General features: G+C 36.4%; 1 protein-coding gene across 1 annotated transcript in view; it reads left to right on the top strand.

Annotated features, from left to right (window-relative positions):
• Positions 1-6153: 6153 nt before the first annotated feature.
• Sgcz (sarcoglycan zeta) overlaps positions 6154-23056 on the top strand; it is a 1036157-nt gene continuing 1019254 nt past the window's right edge. Inside the window, exon 1 of the mRNA XM_021169917.2 lies at positions 6154-7101. Coding sequence (XP_021025576.1) covers positions 7063-7101 — 39 coding nt within the window. The 5' untranslated portion in view covers positions 6154-7062. The remainder of the gene's footprint in view (positions 7102-23056) is intronic.

The following is a 23056-nucleotide window of genomic DNA, read 5'->3' as shown; positions in this document are numbered from 1 at the left end:
TTTATCTGCCTCAGTACAGGGGAACAGCAGGGCCAAGAAGTGGGAGTGGGTGGGTGGGAGAGTGGGTAGGGGACTTTTGGGATAGCATTGGAAATGTAAATGAAATAAATACCTAATAAAAAAAGCATAAAAAAGCATAGGATTCATTTTCCTGTTGTTGTTTATTTTTTGTTTTATTTTTACAGTGGGTCATGTATCTGGAAAATTGTATGATCCTGACTAAGAGACAGCTTCATAAGACCCATTGGACTGTCCTTAGCTCTCTTGGCTATTCTTATTATGACTAAGATACTGACAGACTAAATAACATAGTATTAGACTAAATTTTTAAATTTTTGATACCATAATTCTTGAAGTGTTTCCAAAGACATTTATGCAAAATAAGTTTACTAGTTAACAATGGCCAAAAAATGAAATCATCCAGAACATTGGCAAAGCTACTACCATTACATGACAATGAAATATTTCAGATGGCAATAGGTAATGGATTGCCAAAAGTAAGGTTAAAGATCAGAAAGTCCTTGGCAGTATCCCACCTCCCCCGCCCCACCCCCCAAAATTGACAGGGCCTCAATCAAAATCCCATTGTTATTATTTAGTTCTAGCATACTCATTGTAACTTAATTTTATAGTAAGGCAAATTATTTAAAATATGCCATAAACTATTCAGTTATTGAGGATAATTTCACTCCATTAATGTATTTTTATAATAGCCCTGCCAAGTATAAAAATAAAAGAAAAGAATTTCTGCATGAACAGATATCTTGAAAATAAAATTCAAATCATGAACAGACATTAATAAAAAAGTGAAGAACGATAGTTACATGTTCTGTGCTACTGGTGACATCTCTGCCATGGGAAAAATGTTAAGCATCATATGGAAGTTCTATTTTAGAATTGAATCACATTAAGTATTTTCTTCCAGGTTCTTCATTTTATTTCTCCCTAGTTTACTCTAAGTGTACTCAATGGAAGGCCATAGCCACTTTTAGTCCATTCTAGCTACTTGGACTTTATTTGGAATCAGCAAGTTTTCTTCTATTTTGTGTCATGACCCTGTTCCTCAGATTGCTACATTTCTCACAATCTGGATGCCAATGTAATTCTCGATCCATTGAAAGTTACAACCCATTTCACTGATGTTAATATTATACTGGTTCATCACTTACATATGGATCTATTGGAAAACAATGTAAATCTTAGGCTCCTTTGTTAGAATGAAGAACAAAAACAAAAACGAAACAAGATTCCCAGATTTATCATGCATTAGTTATGCTTCCTTTGGCTGTGCTGAAAGACCTGAGAACAAGCTATTTAGGGGAGAAATGGTTTATTTTGGCTTACAGTTCAATGTGGTGGGGGATTATGACATCAGTAGCAACAGACAGCTGGCACATTGCATAGGCAGTCTGGAAACAGAGGAGAGTATAATGCTGCTCTGCTTACTTTCTCCATTATCTTAATTCTGGATCCACAGGTCTTGCTGTAGGGCTATCAACATCTAGAGGGGGAACCCTAATCCAACTGTGGTGATTTAAATGAGACTCTATAGGTCTCAGACATTTGAATATTCGGTCTCTAGTCCCTGGCTGTTTGGTGAGAATTAAGAGATGTGACCTCACTGAAGGAAGTACATAAATTGGGGAGGGCTTTGAGGTTTCAAAAGACTCATGCCATTTTGAGTCAGCTCTTCTTCCTGCTTGAGGTGACACATAAGCTCTCAGTCAGCTGCCCCTTTCTACATCCTACATCATGGACTCTAGTTCTCTGGTAATGTAATAAGCCCCAAATAAACTTTCTTTCACAAGTTTCCTTGGTCATGGGTGTTTAATGACAGCAATAGACAACTAATATAGAAGCTGAATTTAGACATTTTCTCAGAGGGACTCACTGTTGGTGGTTGTAAATCCCACCAAGTTCACAAGATTAACCATCATATACCACTCTTAGTTTCTAATTTAGGCTTTAAGATTAATCTCGCTTATAGGAATGACTTTTGCAGAACAATTTCATTGATGCTTAATACATAACCTCATCTTTTATACTCATTATGAATAATGAAGTAAAAGGCATTTTTTGGAATATCCAGTTATTATTCCTGTTTAATAGTAAAGGTGTTTGTCCATAACAAAATAGATATAGTTTCTTTTTGTAATGCACTTTATTTGTCATATACATTTTTCTACAATAATGGAAAATAAAAAAAAATAGCCAGTTTAAAAAAATGTTTTGAAAGTATTTCTTTTCATTTCCTTGTACTTTTATAATTCGGACAGCATGCTCTTTGATACAGACCAGAATGTTTTAATTTCACTATGTGTTAATTTCATATTTATTGTTATTATCTGGATGTCACTGTGCTATTTGCATATTACTAATTTTAATTTCATTCTAATCCTATTTGTCCTTAAGATTCCAGTTTGCTTATATATACAGGTTTGTAATGTTTCTATTTCCTATTCTCTACAACTTTTGCTGTTTGAAGTAGGTTTTATTTGAAACAGTGAACTATAACTACCAGATTCTTCCCTTTACTGACATATTTGAAAAAATGCTAATATTAACCTTCACACTAAGGAGTCTGTTATCATCATAGAGTACTGTAATCTCTGCTATGCAAGTTGTAAGTTGACTCATGACATGGGTACTTTTAAAATCATCTGGTTGAGTAGTTGACCATAATCATTAACTACAAGGACACCTTTGCCAATTGTTTTTGTCATTGTTCTAAATGAAAAGAAAAAAATTGCCCAGTCTTAATATTTGGTAGCTTTGATAGTACAATCTATCTTTACTGTGCCTTCAAACGGGATCAAATCTGTCTCCAGATTTTCCTTTGCTTTAGTTTTTGCTCTCTCAATTTCTCCTTTCTCTTTACATATGAGATACTAAATGTCTTTTTTCATTTGTTTTTCCCTTTAGAGGAAAAAGTGAGAGTAGAACCAAGAGATCCATGGTAAAGGCTAACAAAAATTACTTTAATTTTAGTATTGCTTTCTATTAAAATATATATGTATGTTATAATCAGAAGTGATTAATTTTGGAGGAACGTTGAAACTTTTTTAGAAAATCTAAATTACAATGTCAATAGCTCATTTAATTTATTTTCTCTTTAGTCTGGATATGAACACTTACGTTAATTATGTGAAGTTAAAATAACAAATAACTCATATATATATTGTTTGTTTATTTATGTAATTGCATGCAACTTAAAAATTTCATGGAAAAATAGCATCATTATAAGATAATTCTTTCTATGATATGATAAGCACTTTGAGTAAAATTTCTGAGCACTACACATACAGTGGGGAGCCTGTGAAAACAAGGCATTTAATAGTATATTTTAATAAATCATGATGTATTATTGCCTCTCCCTTTAATAATTTCAAAATATGGAAATAAAATATCGCCTTGCTATGTAATGCAGCATGAGAATCCAAATAAAAGCATAAAATTGCAAAATTGGCATGAGGGTTTGAAGAAAGAAGTATAAAGGCTTACAAATTTTAAACCTCTGTAAGTGATTTTTTTTTTTTTTTTTTACCACAGATGAATAAGAAATACATTGTTGACTGGGAGAAAGCATATGGATTTACAAGTAGCTGATTTCGTAATCTAAAGATGCTCAGAATGGCAGGTATACATCTGCCTTAATACCTATGGTTGAAGGTGACATTGATGAATGTATCTATGGATGAGTGAACTTGAAGTGTAAAATCTCATGACCTGCAGGTGTTTTCACACTGCCTTCCTTTCCCTTGCTTGGGTATTGCAATTACTCTGTGCAGTTTGCCTTTGAATCACACATCTTTGCTAAATTGAATGATTCGCCTTTCAGATATTCTGTTTTGTGCCAGGACGATGGTTTTCTTTACCATCATGGGTAGCTGTCTTATTCTTGGAGATGGATTTTAGGACTTCTAGAAAATATGGATATTCTTGTTTTACTTCCCTATTCTTGCCTTGCCTGATTTTAAGAGTAAAGTCAATTCAGGTTTCAGAGAGTTGCCTTGTCTACTTTTCGGTCAGATGAAATGGAAGAAAGTCCTGATTGCCTTGAAAGGTAATATAAATATATCTTAGCAAATTGCATCCCTTTTTATCAACTATCATTGAGTTTTAGGAATATGTAGGCTAATGAATTTATATGGAAATTTATGTTAGCTTGTAAAGACTCAGTAGTCTTTTACTACATAGATATTTAATTAGATGCAATATGTAGCTAAATTAGAGGTCACCATTCATTTATGTAGCTCATCAAAATGAAGGTTGAGCAACATCACATGTTGGATATATTTGGTTTTGAATCTCAATCTTACTAAAAATAAAATTATTATATACATGCTCATTTATATGTACAAACACATACCCATCTATGACTATAAATGTATTTCAAAAATGCAATTTAATTATTTTTGTTCATACATATAACAGTATAATATAGTAATAATGTTAATAAACTATATTATATACACATTACAATTACAAATTGTACACACTACAATTATAAATTGTAAAATCTTAATATCACTCTGTAAATATATATATATATACATTACCTTGTTTTATTATTTTCTAAAATTAGACAACCACTATTTGATAGGCAATATATAAATACTTTGTGTGAAAGTTCTGATTTAAGAAATTATGTATTTTCATGTTGGATCAGTGGTACTTTATAAAAAAGCAGCTATTTAAGGAGTTATATTTTATATAAGTCCATGTACTGCCTATGTCCAACTTTATTATTTTCCATACATTATTATGTAAGATAATTATACAAACAAGACATGTAATATTTATTTTCAGGATTTGATGTTTGGCCCACAAATTATGGATTATTGGCTATTTCATGTTATCTCTGAATGCTGTAGGCAGAAGTCAAAGAAGAAAGATGGCTTTGATAAACACGTGAAATAGAAATGGTCTAAAGCAAAGAACTCAGCATGCTTATGGATAAAGCCAAGCCTGCAGGCTTAGCTGCAAAAAACTCAATGGGGAGAAAAATGTGGAGAAATGTGATAATATATAAGATTAATATATATATGTATATACATTATATAATATGTATGTAAGATATATAATATATAAGACTCTATCATATATATATATACATATTTATACATGCACATATATGTAACACACATATATTCATATACATATATAATAGTGGAGATGACAGGAAGAAAGAAACAGGCATTTTTAGGTATTAGAATGGTAACTTTAAAGACTTCTTACATGCATTAATCTACTTATTTCACAATTGCATGCTTTATCATCTGCTAGGCTCTGGATGTACTGGTAAATAAGACTGGTCTGATATCTCAAGGGCATATCATTTATTGAAGAAGTCACACATTCAAGCAGATAATCAATGCACATATGCAATAACGATAAATCGAGATTCTGCTATAGTTAGTTAACTGAATACAATATACAAAGGACTCACCCTTAAAAAAATCTTTTCTGAGGGGCTGGCATTAGACTGAAACTGGAGAAAGGGTAATACATGAAGTCAGAAGAGGAAAGAGATGTCTTGACAGAGAGGCAGTGGTATATATTAGCTGAAAGTGGAAGAAAGGGCACGCACACAGGTAGACCAGATGGCTGGAGCTCAGCAGTGCAGAAATATGAAAATGAAGTTAGAGAAGAAGGCCAGAAAAGTATATGTGGGCATATTTCTATTTTTAAAAAAAAAATACATTTTTTTGAAATAAAATAATTTATATTGCTCTTTTTGAAATCTGAAAACATCTTTATATTTGAGATTTTTATATGCCTCAATAAAAAGTCACTGAAGCCTTAACATAAATCAAGGTGTTTACCCTAAAATATGTAAATGGAGCAGAGGAGCCCCTACCTCCAAATTTACAGATTACAAGTGCGATGTATTGACCTGTTAGAATGAAGTCAAAGAAGCATTTTCCAGCAGAAAACTTAAAATATCTTGAGTTGCATCGTGGAAAGAAATCTTTAACAATCGCACGTCTCATCATTTAAAAATTAGTATTTAAGGTAAAAGCAACGTGACATTTAAACAGCTCAGATCTAATTGGATACAGACGAGATTTAATTGGATGCATAAAAATGATACAGGCAAGCCTGTGTCTCCCTGTGCTTATCCGAGCAAGAAGCTGCAACAGAGTAAGTGAATTAAAATGCCTGTCACCTAGTAGATTCCGGACAGAGGGCAGTCTTTAAGACCCAGCGACTGTATTTGTCTGGCGAGGAAACGTTGCTTTTTGACAGATGAGAGAAATCCCCTTAGTGCTGGCTGTGGAAGGGAGAAGTGAAGTCAGTCACCTGGTGGTGAAGGCCAGTAAAACAGCAAAGCAGGAGGAAAATTGCGGTCTCCCTCTCTTCATTTCGCTCTTTTCTCTCTGTGGGAGCCACCTCCTATTCTCTCAACTCTTTTAGCATAACCTTCAAAGGAGAACGGTCCCTTCAGACTTTATTACCGTCTTTTCCCCACTGAGAGAATACCTCTTAGCTACAAGACATTTTTTAAGTCTATGCAGGACTTCGGGGATCCAGTTATCTTGCCAGGGAAATTGATGATTGCTAATGTCTGAGACTCACAGCATGCTAAATTAGCTACCAGAGTATGCCTGACGGAGGAAGGCTTTTATCACATACTCTTCTCTCCAGTTTGAACACATTTGCTTGAATTTTGCCGCATGATGCTGTCCAGGGAAGCAGCTTTTTTTCTTGGGATGCAGCAACTCGCTGGTTTCTAAGCTTATTGCAGAAGAAAAAAATAATCTGAAATTGAGTGGATTTTTCCCCCTCCTCTGTTTGATTCGACTGAGCTGTGTCGCACGGCGGTAAAGATCAACTGTCCCTAAATTTTTGAAGAAGTAAAACAAAGTGAATTATCATTAATATTTATTTATTTGTATTATTTTTAACCGGTGGAGGCGGCGAGACCACGGAGGATGAGACTGAGAGAAGCTACCAGGGCTTGGAGGAGGATAAAGCTGAGTTTCAGCTGGAAACTAAAAGACTAGATCGGTTCGGGGAGCAACTTGGCCAGTTCCTCTCCACTTCCTTTAGTTTCGCTCCATGGACAGATCCACGGACCTGGACATCCAGGAGCTCAAGGTACGTGGTCCTGCGGCGGCGGCGCTGGCTTTCCGCTCTGCCGCGCTCGCATCCCGGGCTTTGCTCGCCAGCTACCCGGCGTCTCCCGAGTAGTCGCGGGTCCGGATGGACGGCGAGGGGCATCTGGGGCGGGGTGTCCCCGGGAGCAGCGCCCCTCCCCGGGCCGCGGACACACAGGCGGCTGTCCCTCGCCCTCCCGCGCGGGGCTGCCCTCCGCGTTGTTGTTCCGGCTGGAGGCCACCCGGTGCTCCCCTCACGGGTGACAACCGCAGCTGGGCTGCAGGACCCGAGGTCCTCGGTGCCCCGGAGCTGGCTGAGGATACGGAGGTCTCCCCATCTCTACTCGAGGTCGCCCACCCGCTTTCTCGGCAAAGTTGTCCGGGGCCACTTTCTCTCCGGTCCCCGCCCGCCTCTCTTCTGTCCCGCTCCTGCCCCCGTGCGACACCGGGACAGCCTGTTTCCGTTCGTAAATTCGCTGCACAGAGGTGTTTGTGGCCACCACTAGGCAAAGACCCCTTTTTCCTATCATCAACCACACCGCTCCCCAACCCCCCCACTCCCTTGAAGACCACTGCCTTTGGGCGGGAACGGGTGGTGATCATCCCGGGGCACAGGGCCAGAGGAGAGACAAGAGGGGGTCCCCTGCTGGCCTGTCTCCACACGCACATGGAGGGAAGAGCTAATCCTATTACCAGGCCAGGTCTGACGAGCCGGGGAGGGGAGCCCCAGGTGGAAGCGATTCTGGAGGGGGCGGGGCGCCCCTCCCCCGCCCAGCCTCCTGGGTCCCAGACCCTCCCTGGTCTGCTACTGCACCCCATGTGGTGCCCTTCAGTGTTCTCGCCCTACCTGTCCTGAAGTGGCCTCAGTGCGCCCAGGCCACGAATTTGCCACTCTCCTGGTGGGTATCTCTACCGGCAGGGCAGATATGAAAATAAAGAACGAACTTAAAAAAAAAAAATCAACAAATCGCAAAATAATTTAAATGTCCCGCTCACTCTTAGATGATAAAGCTCAAATGAGGAGATGCTGGCGTGTTCAATATGCATACATATTCACCCTACTCCTCCTCCAGTCATTTGGTACATTACCATTCTGCTTCGGGTGGGTGGGCGGGAGGGGGGTTACTAGAGATCTACTACATGTAAGGACTTTGTTCCGGTGAGGACTTTTAAGACATCTCTTCCTGCTGGGGAAACTTGACCATTAGAGGTTTGCTAAGTAGAGTCAGGTAAATGGGTTTGTAAAAGAAGGTGAGTTCAGGATATGGGAAATCCTCTGCAGCTTGCTCTGATGGAGTCCCTAAGCCTGCCCATCCCCAGTGGGTGCGCATGTCACCTTGTGGTTACCAAGCCATAAGAGGAAAAAGTATGTAGAACCCTCTGGTGCTGGGCTGTGCCTTTAGCCCCAGGGAGCCGGGACTGTTTGAATACACCATAGATAGTACTTCAATCCAAGCTTCTGTGTTCCTTGGAGGAGATGAAGTGGGGAAGAAGCAGATTTGATGTTCCAGTTTAAAGTTGGCAAACAAGGTCTTGTGCTTTGGCCAAGGTCACAGTCAATAGACCTTGGCCTGGATGGAAATGTCCTGTTACCTCTCTATTGTATCGAGACAGGACACATTGCCTTGGACTTGAAAAGATCACTTGCTGCAGTCCCCAAACACCCTCATGATTTGAGAGAGGGAGTAGGCTTTACATGAAAAGAATACAGGATTGTGAGGTGTTTAGTATGGAGAACCAAGTAATTTCTAATTTTCCCCCCTTACAATAGTGTATGGCACAAAGAACATTTCGATACAAGAAATCGAAGGAAAACATGTTATGAGTTCATCATTTCCCATGACACCCACCCCTCACCCCTTAGGTTTCTACTTGTGAATTCCTGAGCACATAGACACAACACTGTTTACATGAACAGCAGCAACATGTTCACCATGGAAACTTTTGTCTGGTGTTAGCCAATGACACATACTTAATGCTACTACACATTAATGCTACTACACATTAGACTGTGGGTCTTACAGACACCATGTACTAGACCTTGCGACTGTGCAGTCTCGGGTAAAGGACTAGAAGGCTTTGGTGCAAAGAGACTTTTGAGGATGGCTGGGAAGAAATGAAGGGATGCTAGAAGAAAAGTTCTATGGAAACTGCTGAAAAGTTCTATCAGGTTATATTTCTGTGAGAGTCAGAGCTAACAAGGGAGGGAGACAATGTAGTCAAGCCTTATAAGGGAATAGTTGATGTCATATCTAGAGTACTTAACCTCTGAAAAGCATGTGGTCTGTGATGGTATCACATGGAGGAATGGCTTATAGCAGTGTCTTAGGTTTCTCTGGTGCAAATTATTCTATGACGGCTTTATATTAGACAACCTTCCCTGGTGATCAGTGGACAAATGGGAGTAAAAATTCTTGGGACATGTATGTGGCAGTATCATTTGATGTTTTGATATTTATTATTCCCCTCCATTCCAATGGCACTTTTATTAAGGCATAGCTACATAAACTTTAGTGTTTATGATGCTTTAAAGGGCCTGGAAATTACTTCCAGGCTTTGGATAAATAAGCAAATGTATAGAGTATTATAATAAACCAGTCTAGCTCAGTTTGAAATCATCAGTATTGTTAGAATATTGTGCTAGTCTTCATCTTTGTTTCAGGGTAAACTGTTTTCTCTTTAGGACATTTGGCAAGAATATGTATGTATGTGTATATATTTGAGCCGAGTATGTGGCATTGGTATTTCCTATATGTTGTTCAGTCAATATGCTCTATGAATCAACTGGAAATACTAAAGCTTAGCTTTCGATAATTAGATGTGGAATCATTGCTATCACAATCACAAATACAACATGCATCAACATGCATATTAAGGGATTATGGGTGGATAATTGAGATACAGCTATGTGTGTGAAACTTGCTAATGAAGGCAGGGATATTTTCATCTTCTGTTCTACACAGAAGCTTCTGATGAGCCAGAGCTGTGGTGAAAAGGGACCCAGTTCCCAGTCAAAGAGTGTTGGTCTCTTCTTTTCTCTTTGATCTGTTTCTGTTTGAATGTATAAACTTTGCTCTGGATTTTGCCTCTGTGTTTGTTTTAGAGAAGAGACAACATCAAACAACCCAGAATATGGGTTGCTGTTTTGGAAATGTGGGAGTTAATGAATATTGATATTAGAAAGAGTATCTTCAGCCCTGGAATAGCTCTAGGAGCAGGGCACTGAGTGCCTCTGACGAGTTGATATGTGAGTATTAACTCCAGCTTGTATTGAGCCGTTTCCCTTTCTCCCTTTGAAACAACTGATCTTACAGCATAGAACAAAACTACAATTGATGCCCAGAGTGGTCACTTTAAATTATGTTCTCTACAGGGTTAATTTATGATTATGAAACACTGATCATGAATAAATTATGGTTAAGATTATAAGCACATTGAGTCTTAGAATAACAGGTTCTATTTTCCTGTATTGGTATGTAGAAAGATATGCTTTTAAATGCAAATGATTTATTCTTGGATAATCTAAATTTGCATGTGTATAAGCACCATGAAAACCTCCAAGAGTATATAGTACATTTAATATTATATTTAATATAAGCTTTTGCTTATTTGTTTTCAAGTTTTCTCTAAAGAAAAAACTAGTTAGAAGTTAAAAATATTTTCTACTACTGGAATAGCATTAAAATGTGATTCTATTTTTAAAATTCCTTTTTAAAGACAAAACGGTAAACCAGTTTATCCTGCTATGCATAAACCAACTTTTTAATACGGGTAATTTAATTGTTGAAGTAAATGTGATAAACACAGGCTGCAGTTGCTTAATGTTAGCTCTTTAAATTGAACACAATTTTGTCAGCTAAGAACTTGAAACTTGACCTATATAGGCAAGGCAAAACCCTCCCAGAATGATACAATTAGGCCATTAGGAAAGTACTGTATGAGAAAGAAATGATTACCCAGCAAAAGCTTGCATATATTTAAACAAGTGATTTATTCCAAAATGAAGTCTATAACACATACCATAGTACATTTGTCTACAATTCAATCAAATAAGAGTTTTGGCACTTAGAGGCATTCTAAAAATGATTTTTTTTTTTGTTTCATCAATAAGACACTGCCCAGGAAAGTGGAGCTTGGTGCAGTGTAGGAGGCTTTGCAAGAGTGCAAGTAGGTGGTAGTTTTTATGTTAGTCATTCCATAGTGAAAAATAGTACTCTCCAACACATGCCATATTTTTAGCAACCTGCTTTTTATATTCACACTTTTTGGTTAAGAATAAGGAAACATATATGTGAACAGTGGCTATTTGACATAGCATCTTTAGGAGTTAGAGTTTCTCTCCAGGTGTGTCCAGTGTGAACTTTTTTGATAGCAGGAACTACACAGAGATTTAATGGTAATTTCACTTGACTTTTAATTAGTAAATGAGAACTGTATGCCTTTATGGGAAACAACAGGATGGTTTAAGATTATGTTTTCAATATCAAGCTAACTTCCATGTTTCTTACCTCATATTTTGTGTGGTGAGACATTCGAAGCTTACATTTATATTTTGTAAAATATGTTACAGTATGTAATTTTATATTAGTTATGCCTTAGTCACTTTACAATGTAAGCATACATCAAAGCCTCATGAAGTATGTAATACTTATAGAATATAATTTATATATATATTCATATATATATGATCAGCTCAAAAATAAATTTTCTGAGGAAGGATAGGTAAAGGTTATTCCAGGAAGTGGCTAAGTTATTGAAGAGTAAAATTCTCCTATCAATGCATGTACAGGAATTACCATTTTTTCTTTGACTTTTTGTCATTACATAATTTGTTGTGTGTTTGCTTTACTGTGTGTGTGTGTGTGTGTAGATGTATGAACTGCAGGGGTGCACAGGTGGAGGTCAGAGGCCAACGTGCTGGGACCAGTTTTGCCTTGTGAGTCCTGAGGAATAGAATATAGACTTTTTTAGATCCAGAAATGCAGTTAATTGAAGTGAAGTAAACTTTAAGTGATAGAAGGGAGACATTATTTATAGTTGAACAAAGAGATATATTTAATATGTATGGAAAGAGAACTAGGACAAAATTGCTATTGTGAGAAGACTTGTATAGATACATTTGAGAATCTTCGGTCATTGCTGTCATTAATAAGTTCGGTTTCAAAGCTCCTACTGGCTATTACAACTTTGCTGATCTCCAGACTTTACCAACTGAAGATACATCAAATGTTGAAGTTGCAGTAAAAAAGGATATTTCAAGATTTATAGGCTCAAAATCACAGCTCTGCAAGATGGCTTAATGTTGTAAGACAATAAATCAGTGCACATCTTTTGGGGCATTCCTTTTGTAGGATATTTAGTAACTTATTTCTCATACAGATTGGGATTTCAGGTAAAATGCAACTCAGCAGACACACAGCTTTAAGGTACTTAAGAAAACGAGCATTTGCTCTGGTTCAGATCTCTTTGGATTTTTTGAAAACAGGCACTTAACTTTTGACTTATTAGGTGAGCAAATGCTCACGTAACAAAATAAAATGCTGTAAGATTAATAGTTGAAAATAACCCCTGGTTTGTGATTCTTAGCTTTTAAAACTTTGATAATCAAAGTTACCTTATTAAAAGAATGTAGATTTTAACATGGAAGTTTTACTAGCATATATATTTTTTCTTTGGCTAAGTCTTTTTCATTTGTGAAAGTGAAAATTATGGGAAATCTCATATTTTAAATAAAACTGAGTAGAGGATTCTAAGCTAACCAGAGAATGAACACTTTCAGGGATGGGGATTCTCTCAAACATCATCATACTCCTTCAGGTTCTAAGTATTAAAAACTTGTATCATATGCCTTGGGAGTTGGGAGTTGTCTTGGTATAGACCTAGATAAGTTATTTTTAGGTTGGCTGTAAAAAATATTATAATCTATGGTCATATGTTGTGCCTTTAAAAAGGTATCATAGAGTGCTCCTAAGCCAAGATGAAATATAAAAAATAAACAAACAAACCCCCCAAAATTTAAAAATACAATATTTCTGTATCTACTCCCAAAGGCTCTTATTTCAATGGCAATGCCTATCAGAGAAAGAGAAGCTAAAGTTTAGACTTAGCTATTAATTGAAACATTCAATCCCCACCAACATATTAGAAGCCAGAGATATGCGAAGGAACCAGACCACCCTCTTTCCATCTAAGAGCCTTGGGAGCTTTCACGTGGATTTCTTTCATGGTATTAGTTGCACAGATTGCGTATACAATCAGATATAGTTCGAATCCTGGCTCAGCAAGGCATGAGAGGTAGCTGTGTGTGCAGAGCTCCCAGTTCTCAGGTTTTGCAGGGTAGCAAATCCTTGGGCTGGGAATTGGATTTCATTGTAGTGTTTTGTTGTAATCATTTTTAACCTACTTTAGGTTAAAAAAATGGGTTGAATATTTTCTTTAAAGATACATTGAAAATAATCCCAGTATTTAACCTATTCATTGAAAGTACATCTGGTTAGGGATATTATCAATTCTGCTTATTCTAAGCTTAGAGTTCACCAGAGACACTCTCTAGGACTGTAAGATGAAAAAGTATAAGAAACCTCATGGTCATATGCTCTCTTAATTCTCTGATCTTTGGCTACCTGCTCTCTTGGAAAATGGCAGGTTTATATCTTCTTCAAAGAAAATAATTTTCAAACTGATACATTTAGCACAACTGTTTGCATTCTGCAAGTATTTCTCATCTGAACATCAAGCCGGGTTATGTGATCAATATCATATTTTCATTTGGTGAGTCTAAATTGTAGCTCAGAAAAATCAAAAGGTTAATTTTAAAAATGAAATAATGACTCAATTCTCTGTCTGCTATTTCCACATTCTGTGCTACCCTACATAGTCTAAAACTTGGAGATATCTGGAAGGCATGCCTCATGGAAGAAAAGACTACTTTAACTTTCTTTATGATTAGTGACATTTGAACTGCAATCACTGTGTTTCTTCTTCATTGAGAATAGCTCTTCACTTTGCATGCCTTAAACAATAACAATGACAACAACAATAACAACAACAGCACCAGCAATAACAACCCATTATGTTCATCCCTAATATCTGGGCTAACATACTTTAGGTTGATATTTGGTAATAAATCCAATAGTAAGGATGGAAGCCTAGGTTGGCTCACATGTTAATAATACCAGGAACTGGAAGGTGAATGGAGGGAATCAGGACTTCAAGTCATCTTCAACTTTACAGTGAATTTGATGCCAACCAGGCTACATGAGTGTTTATCTCAAAGAAGTTCCTTTTAATGTGATAGATGGCTAATAAAGTGAACATAATAGTTTTATAACCTTAACACAACTCTGAAAAGTTAAATCTTATATAATTATTTTAAATATTTTCTCCACTATTTTACTTTTCATGTTAGTACAAATTTTGATTTTGTTAAAAAGGGTAAATTAAATTCGACTCATAGCAAGGGTTTTCTATATTGGATTTTTTGTACATTCAGTTTCTGTTTTAAAATTAATACACACATATACAAATATGAATTATCATGTACTTAGATATATGAAAAGCAGAATTCTGAGAAGATCATTAGATGATTTAATCACAATGAGGCTAAAGACACCAATGGAAATTCTTGATATTTAACTAAATTAAAATACATGCCTATAAAACAAATTTGTTTTTAAGTTTTGACACAATTTTTTAATATTTTTTCTAATTTTGTGAAAAAGACTTTTATGTATAAACTCATAAAAGCATAGCAGCGTATTGCTTGAGAAAGGCTTTTCTTATATATTCATGAGAGATCGATACTTAATACGGCTTTCTGAGGGCATTTTCTAAACCTTTTGAGTTGAAGTATTTCTAGGTCAAGCAGATGTGAATAAGCACATAACATTTATTTCCTTGAAGAATCATCACTTTGTAGCTGCTCCCCACTTTCCCTATCAGTGCTGGAGGCTGCCGTTCTTCTGAAGAGCTCTCCTTGGAGCAGCAAGGTGCCTGTCACTGCTGCAGTATGACTGCTTCTGTGATGAGAAGGCAACAGGATGAAGCTGTTCTGAACTTCAGAACAGGATTGGGTATCTAATTGCTTTATGCTGCTCTTCCTCATAGAAGCATCCTGTGTAGTCTTTGCCTCCATGGAATCAAAAAAATGGCTGTCAGCCATAAACATTCTGAGTTGTGTCTGAACTAGATAAAAACGAAACCCTTAACTCTGGGATAACTAGAACTATACTATACTCGCCTTAGCTAGACCTCTGATGCTCAGTTACTAACTCACACATAATCATGTTCTGGTTTTCACATGTGTTGATAATCTCTCATCTTTCCACATAGTGGCTTCAAAAGATACTATGTGCCCAGTATTTTAAAAAGAGACTTTGAAACTTTGGGGTGTGTGTGTGTGTGTGTGTGTGTGTGTGTGTGTGTGTGTGCATGCGCGCGAAGAAAATGCAAGTTCAAGGAAATAGATTGTTGCCTTGAGATTTATAGAATTGTGTTTGAGCTTTCTGCCTCTCCCTCAACATGAGACATTTTATCAAGTTTTAGAAACAAAATACATTTCACTTACCTTAAGCAGCTGCTTGGTTATTTAACTTTAACAATCCTTTTTGTCCTAAAACTGACAATGTCTCCATCTGATATTGATACCCTTTGCATTTAGCATAAGGGCATATTTGTGTTTCCATTCTAACTACTTCTCTCCTAATCTAACTATTGGGCACATACTACAGTGTTTCTAGTCTTCTATACTTTCATAAGTAAGTGTTTATTATAAACAAATGTATATGTAGTTGAGATTATAAGGCTCTTTTGCTGTGGCACCATAATTTGTAAATTTTTCAGCCATGAAAACCATGCCATACTGTTACATATATCTTGCAAAAGGCTTCAGCCCTCTATGAATTTTCCTGTTTATCAGACGTAACAAACTGTAGGTGCACAGTTGGAATGAGAACCCTATGTCTATATAGGTATGCCTGTGTGTCATTTCACTATGCAGAAGCTCAGGAACTTTGAAACCTGTTTGCCACAAAGTGAAATTCTGTGTGACCTTGGACTGACAGTCTGATCTGGAACACTGACTTTCTGAAACTTTTTTCCTATTCAAATGTATTCTGATATTAGTCACTATTTCACTTTTCATTGCTTTCAAAGTTGGCCTTTGTGAAGAATAATTACATATACTGCCCCATCTATGAAATTCTAATGCTCCTTACTTTTATCTGATGTGGAAACATTGTTTTAGGAGAAGCGAAAGTAAATAAACCCATCTACCTCAGCATTTTGTTTAATGTTTTCAAATCCACTTTATAAAAATCAATGTTTTGATCTGTTGATTGCTCTAGGCAACAGACACAGAATTTATTTCATCTCATCAACTTTCTCAAAGTTCATATGTTAGTGAGTCAGGGTTCAAAGGGTGAGGACTTCCATGTGCTTCTCCTAATGATAAGCATCCTCATTAAATCACCTCTGAAAGAAGTTATAGCCATTTAGTAATGACAGGATGTGAAATCACAGTGGAAACAATTAAATGTATCTTAGGTGTATACAATGGAGCTAAGTATATTTTATACACTTCTAAGTCAGGTCATAATATGTAACTGCCTTCATCTTTATAAATACTATTCTGTAGCATATACTTATTTGATTCTCTCTCTTTATGAACGAGAGTTTAGAGTTAAGATGAAATACACACTGAACTAGAGTTAAGATAAAATACACACTGAACATTTCTTTCCTTATGAAGATGATTTTTCAAACCTTTTTCTTGGTTCTTTGTGGATTTCTCATCATGCAACCCAACCCGACCCATCTCCCTGTTCCTCCAGATCTGCCCTCCACCCTCACAACTTCACACAAAAGAAAAGAAAAAGAAAGATCCCAACTACTCTGTCTCACCATGAAAGCTGTAGTGTGTCACACAGTGTACCATTTGTTCACTCATCTGTACTTGCAAATGTTCATTGCAATAAGTCATTGGTATGCTTCAAGGCCTCTCGTTCCTGCTATACTATCAATACTGAATCCTTACCGGGACTCACTCTTCTTGGATGTCCTGTTGTTGCCCATGTCATGGAGATCCTGCAGCTTTGGATCTGTAGGGCCAGCTCCTTCCCCTGCTCCTGCAGTTCATAAGTGGGATAGATGTTGGGATGGGCCAACTCAAAGCCCTGGATCTGAGCCTGAGTTGAAGCTGAGTTGGTCAGGTTTTCAGCCCTTCTGCACCCTCTCCACTAGTGTGAGATCTTCAGCATCGCCCCAGTCAGCTCACCCAATATGAAAGCCAGCAAGGGTTCAGAGCCAGCTCTTTACTTCTCATGCCCTTGGGCAACACCCAGCCAGCCAGCAGGGCCAGCTCTACTATGTTTCCCAGGCAAGGTGCAGGACCTACTCTCCCTACTGCTGCAGCCAGAGAGAGGCAGGGACTGATCTGCTCTCTTGCTTTCATGATATTGGGACTAGCTGTCCTGAATGCCATAGGCAGGGTGGGGGTAGGAACATCTCTTTCTCACCCATGCCAGTACAAGGCAGGTAGTAATTATTTTGGACAAAATACATTTTATTTTTATATACACTTGACATAGGTTTCAATAACTTTTAAGAAGACAATGGGAAATTAAGGAATGGAAACATTTTATAGGTAATATAGTAAAGTGGTATTTTGTATTTTACCTTGATATGAATATACTTCTGCATTTTAACATCATCTGAAACATATGCTTAGACTTAGATTTTTGTCTTCTTTGTCTCTACTTTCTGATGCTTAGAGAGATATGCTATTTGCTAAATTTGTAAAATGTGATCATTAAATGTTATGACACTCCTTTCAAGCATATTCAGGAAAATCAGAATTCAAAGACTGAAATACAATTTTTCTATCTGTTAAGTTATTGACAAATAGTATCAAAGTTTAAACTAAGCAAGATGATAAGCTGAAAATTCAATGAAAAATTATAAATATTTACTGTAGCTTACAGTTGAACTGAAAGAAAATGATTCTAAGTAACCACAAAAACCAAGAATAAACACTGCTTCTGTCCCATAAGAATATTTTCCCACACTCTATCATGCCCCTTGATTTTTAATAATCCAGTGTCTAAATTTTACATTAAAAGACCTCTGATTCAGTGCTGTGTTATTGGCTATAAGCCTTTAAGCTCTTGGCATATACATTATTGAATTCTTATTGAGGATTTGACAGTAGAATATTTTCAAATGTATATGAATAACAGGAACTCTTAGGTATCTGTGCTGTCACTTTCAGAATCTTTTATAGGTTATGTTCATGTTTGCTTCCTACCACTTCTGTTTTCTGGGAGTTTGTTCTTGTTCAGTTTCTCCTTCCTCCTTGCACACAGTTTGTAGGAAATCTTAAATGCCTAAGTAATTACACAGTGTTAGCAGCCAGCTCTCCTTTGAGCTTCCTGGTCTCTGCCACAGAGTTTCACAAACTTTAGAAAGCTCTGTCTAGATGTTTCACAACCATCCTCTAGTTCACTGGGTTTTAGCATTCACTCAGGCATCAGTTCTCGGGAGCCTTCTCTAGAGCCATTGCTTTCTTCATCCTCATCCTACTCCTCATCACTTTCTGTTTGTTTTCTTCTTCACAGCTTTTGTTAAATGAAGCAACAGGCCTGTGTTTGTTACAGCCTCTCCTGAGAATCATGTGTAGAGCTCTTGCAGTACTGGTGGTCATTATAGGGCCTGTAACATATGAAAAATAAGATTAATATAAGGAACCGGGTCAGTATCACCACCGAGGGATTTAAACAATCTTGTCTTCTTTTTAATTTCAAATAAGTTAACTCAGAATAAGTTGGGAAGGAATCGACACTGAAGCACAAAGGCTGTTCCCGAATCTCAATAGAAAGAGATTTAGACATTTCTGAAAATGCCTGAGGGTACTTTGTAAAAGGAAGAGAAGAAGAACTCTGGAAAATAGTCCCAACAGTAGCCAATTATCAGCCTTGACAAGATTCCTCCCACTGAAGTAAATGAACACATATTCTTTGAAGATGATTATCAATTTTCATTTTATGTCTTGGTAAAATTCTTGCATTAAGTGTTCACAGAGGCTACAACTTTGGTGATTGCCTGGCTGATTTTCTGTATGTTGGGCACGGTAATCAGGGCCCTTATAGTTCAGTTTATTAGCTGTTTCTTAGAATATGAGAGCGATGTCTTCTTAACATGGCTGGAAGATACTATGCTAACACAGTAAGTCTGATTATTCAGCAACAGTGAGGCTGATCTAGATTCTCCACGAAGCCAGGCAAAGTGTTGGAAATCTGAGCCAAATGAACTGGTTCTGTTAGCTACCTGAAAAATCAGTCTGTATCTGGCTTTGTAATTTTTGTATCCATTTCCTTTGGTAGAAATTAGAGTATATTGTGTGTTCTGTGACAATAATCATATGACTTATAATTGTAACGTAATATAGGCATTCACAGAACAAGGTAGAAATAAGTTTGCAAAAATCTAACTGAAGTTTTGTGCTAAGAACAATGCCCCGTGTGGAGTTTCCTATGAGACTGTCTGACAAGAAGGGCTGGTAGCCTGTTTATGGCTTCCTCTCTCCTTTTAACTAGCCTTGAGCAGCCTAATTCCCAACCCATCCACGATTCTACCTTTCTACACATTATTTGAAGAATCAAACAGTAGTATATTCCTTATCTGCTTAAGTTTTATGGTTTATTCTCTGTTGCTTGTTTATTTTAATCCCTATTCTTCAGCATCCTACAGCATGATCAGCATTATGTTGACATTGCCCATTTCCAGGGTGTTCCCAGTCCCTAAACTTCACTGAACAATTAATTTCTTCTTGATCATTCATTTCTTCTCTCTATCTTATAATACTATCTATGTATTTGCTAGATCACATCTTTAATTCTTTGCCAAGTGATTTTCTACTTATTGATCAATAACTCTTCTGAGGAAGAGACAATTAATAATTTTTCTACCTCTTCATTTCTATACACTGCATATTGCACCATATAGTTTTTGGTCAGTTTCAGGGTGAGGTGGGAGGAGAGAGAGAGACAGAGAGACAGAGAGAGACAGAGAGAGAGAGACAGAGAGAGAGACAGAGAGAGAGACAGAGACAGAGACAGAGAGAGAGACAGAGAGAGAGAGAGACAGAGAGAGAGACAGAGAGACAGAGAGAGAGAGGAAGTGGGTGCTGTTTCATAATAACCTTTTTATTAATTGTTTTATTTCTTTACATTTCAAAGGTGAGAACTTTTATAATATTCTTTTAAACATGTGAAAATATTTTTTTTTTGTGTGTGTGAATGTTTTGTCTGCAAGTATGTATGTACGCTGTGTACCTGCAGCAACTGTGTAGGCCAGAAGATGGTGCCACATTCCCCTGGGATTGGAGTTATAGCCCACTGTGATCTGCATGTAGGTGCTGGGAATAAAATTTTGATCCTCAGAAAGAGCAACCAATGTTCTTTACTGCTGAGCTGTCTCTCTAGCCCCACATAATTAAATATTCTTATAAGGTTTGTTTAACATGACTTTAAGACCAGAATGCAGTCAATAACTGTATGGGTTCTGAATTTCCTTGAAGCATAAACAGTTACGTTTTTAAACTTGTACTGAACCTGTTCATTGAATTTAATCTTATTTTGTTGTTTTAATTTTATAAATTATATATTTTTGCTTTTTAAATTATGAAATGTATGTGGTTTTTTTTTCTTGCTGACTTATTTTAGCAATAATTTGTGGAAGACGAAAGTTTCAGTTATGAGAAAGAATGTTATTCATTTAAGCCTGGCCCTTGGTTTGTTTATTACTTGGTCCAACATATTAGCTAAATGTAGCATAAATGGTGCTTACTGCAAATTAGTAATGATTAGTTACTTAAATTCATGCTTTTAAAAAGTTTATTACTATTTTATGATATTGTATAAGATATTGTCTTTTGGCAAGTGGAAAATTATCCCTTTGAATTTTATGTGTACAAGTTATGAAGTTCTATGATAAGATACTATGGAGAATATATTTGTAGCTGAGAGTTTTCTTATTGCAAATGTCCCATTACACTGAAGATTTTTAGGATTTTATTTTGATTTTTTTTAATAATTCAAGGACTTTGTAGAAATTCTTTCCTAGAGTCCATACTTGTGAGTCTGTTTTTTGAATTAGAGAGAAGCAATCCTATATAAACTCAATTTTATATTAGCCACAGGCTAGAAGAATTTTAGGTGTCATGTGGTTTGCTTTATGTGTTTATGGAGTGGAAAGTAACTCATGTGGTATAGTCCGGATTCTATAATCTCTTGTCTCCAGGGGAAAAACAAGTCCCCCAATTGACTCAAATTTCTATAATTATTTTAGCTTAAGTGGGTAGGAGTTTTTCTAAAGCTATGTGCTTATTAACATGTAATTATATGCAACTGAATTTGAACACCAACAGTGATCAAATTTACTTTTCTCTTCTTTATGGCTTTTAATTTTTGATTGAGACCAGTGCTTTTTTTTAACATAGAATAATGTTTCTTTTTCTAATTTACACACACACACACTAGCATGCATAAACACATACTCACATACATATACAAATACACACTTACATACTCCTACACACAAACACTCACATATACACAGCCACATATGTGCATATCTATCTATCATGTATTCTATCTCTCTCTCTCTGTCTCTCTGTCTCTGTCTCTGTCTCTGTCTCTCTCTCTCTCTCTCTCTCTATGTCTCTCTCTCTCCTCTCTCTCTCTCTCCCCCCTGTCATCTATCTTTCTAGATACAAATTCTGACTTTGAGTTTTTGAGGAAAATACTGTTACTATTTATCTAAAGTTTTTTTTTTTGTTGTTGTTGTTGTTGTTTTTTTACTCTAGTTGTATCCTTGTATTTCCAAAACTAAATGCTTAGAACTTGACTTGTTATATTGAAAATTCTTCAGAAATTTAGCCTGTAGAAAATCATTCTATTTGCTACACCTGGGAGCTTTGATGTCTGTGTTTACTCTCCTTTTGGCTCCAGTTAGGCACTTTGGTAGAAGGCAGGAAAAATAGGCTTGCTATTTTATGTGTGATTCTTACACTAAATGGAAGAGAACTAGGTAAAATGTCTGGAGTAGGACTGCATGGACATCAATATCAGTTTATCTAAACACATCTACAAAATCAACCTATTGTATTTTATTAATGTATATTAAGTTTACACAGAACTTATTATTACATTTTCACATGTGCTTATAACATGCTTTGACCATATTTACCTCTGGTAATTAATATTTTTTATTGGAACATATGTTAATTTCTCAAAAAATTCTAAGTTTAGCATATTGTTCTGTGATTTCTCTCAATATTTGATTGCTAAATAGATTTTAAAGTCCCTGTATTCTCTTTGCTCTTTAAATTATCTCAAAGTCTGTATCCATTTGTTGCAGATATTGTATAACCACACAATTAATAGATAAAGAGTTTTGCTTATATATTCCTCTTCAAACTATCCTAAGTTAATTTTATACTTGAAAAACTATTTATCCCTGGCACCCAATTTTTTGGATGAATATTTGTTGAATTAAATATCTGTGGATAAAAATTGCTTTTCAATGCTCACCTTACTAAAGTTTTTTTTTTTTTTCTACAAGGTCATCATGATATCAATGCAAATAAGAAATGCAAATGGTTTGTATGTCCTGAAGAGATTTCTTATTAGTTAAAAACCCTTGTTTCATTCAACATTCATTTAGATGAGGTTTACATTATGCAGCATTCATGGCAATCATTCGCCTACTCTGGCTCCTAATAATACTGGCATTACTGCATAAGACATTTAATGTGATATGAATAAAGACCACATCCTGAAATACAATCCCATCACACTCTAACAGCCATGAAAGACAAAGAACACCCATCCCAGGTGACCATCATATTGAATTTAGCACTTCTTATTCTGGACAAGTAAGTAAGAAGAAACAAATGATAA

The sequence above is a fragment of the Mus caroli genome, chromosome 8 (genome assembly GCF_900094665.2).
Source record: "Mus caroli chromosome 8, CAROLI_EIJ_v1.1, whole genome shotgun sequence".
Lineage (NCBI taxonomy): Eukaryota > Metazoa > Chordata > Mammalia > Rodentia > Muridae > Mus > Mus caroli.
Note: the sequence above shows the minus strand (reverse complement) of the source record. Positions and strands in the feature narration are given on the sequence as shown.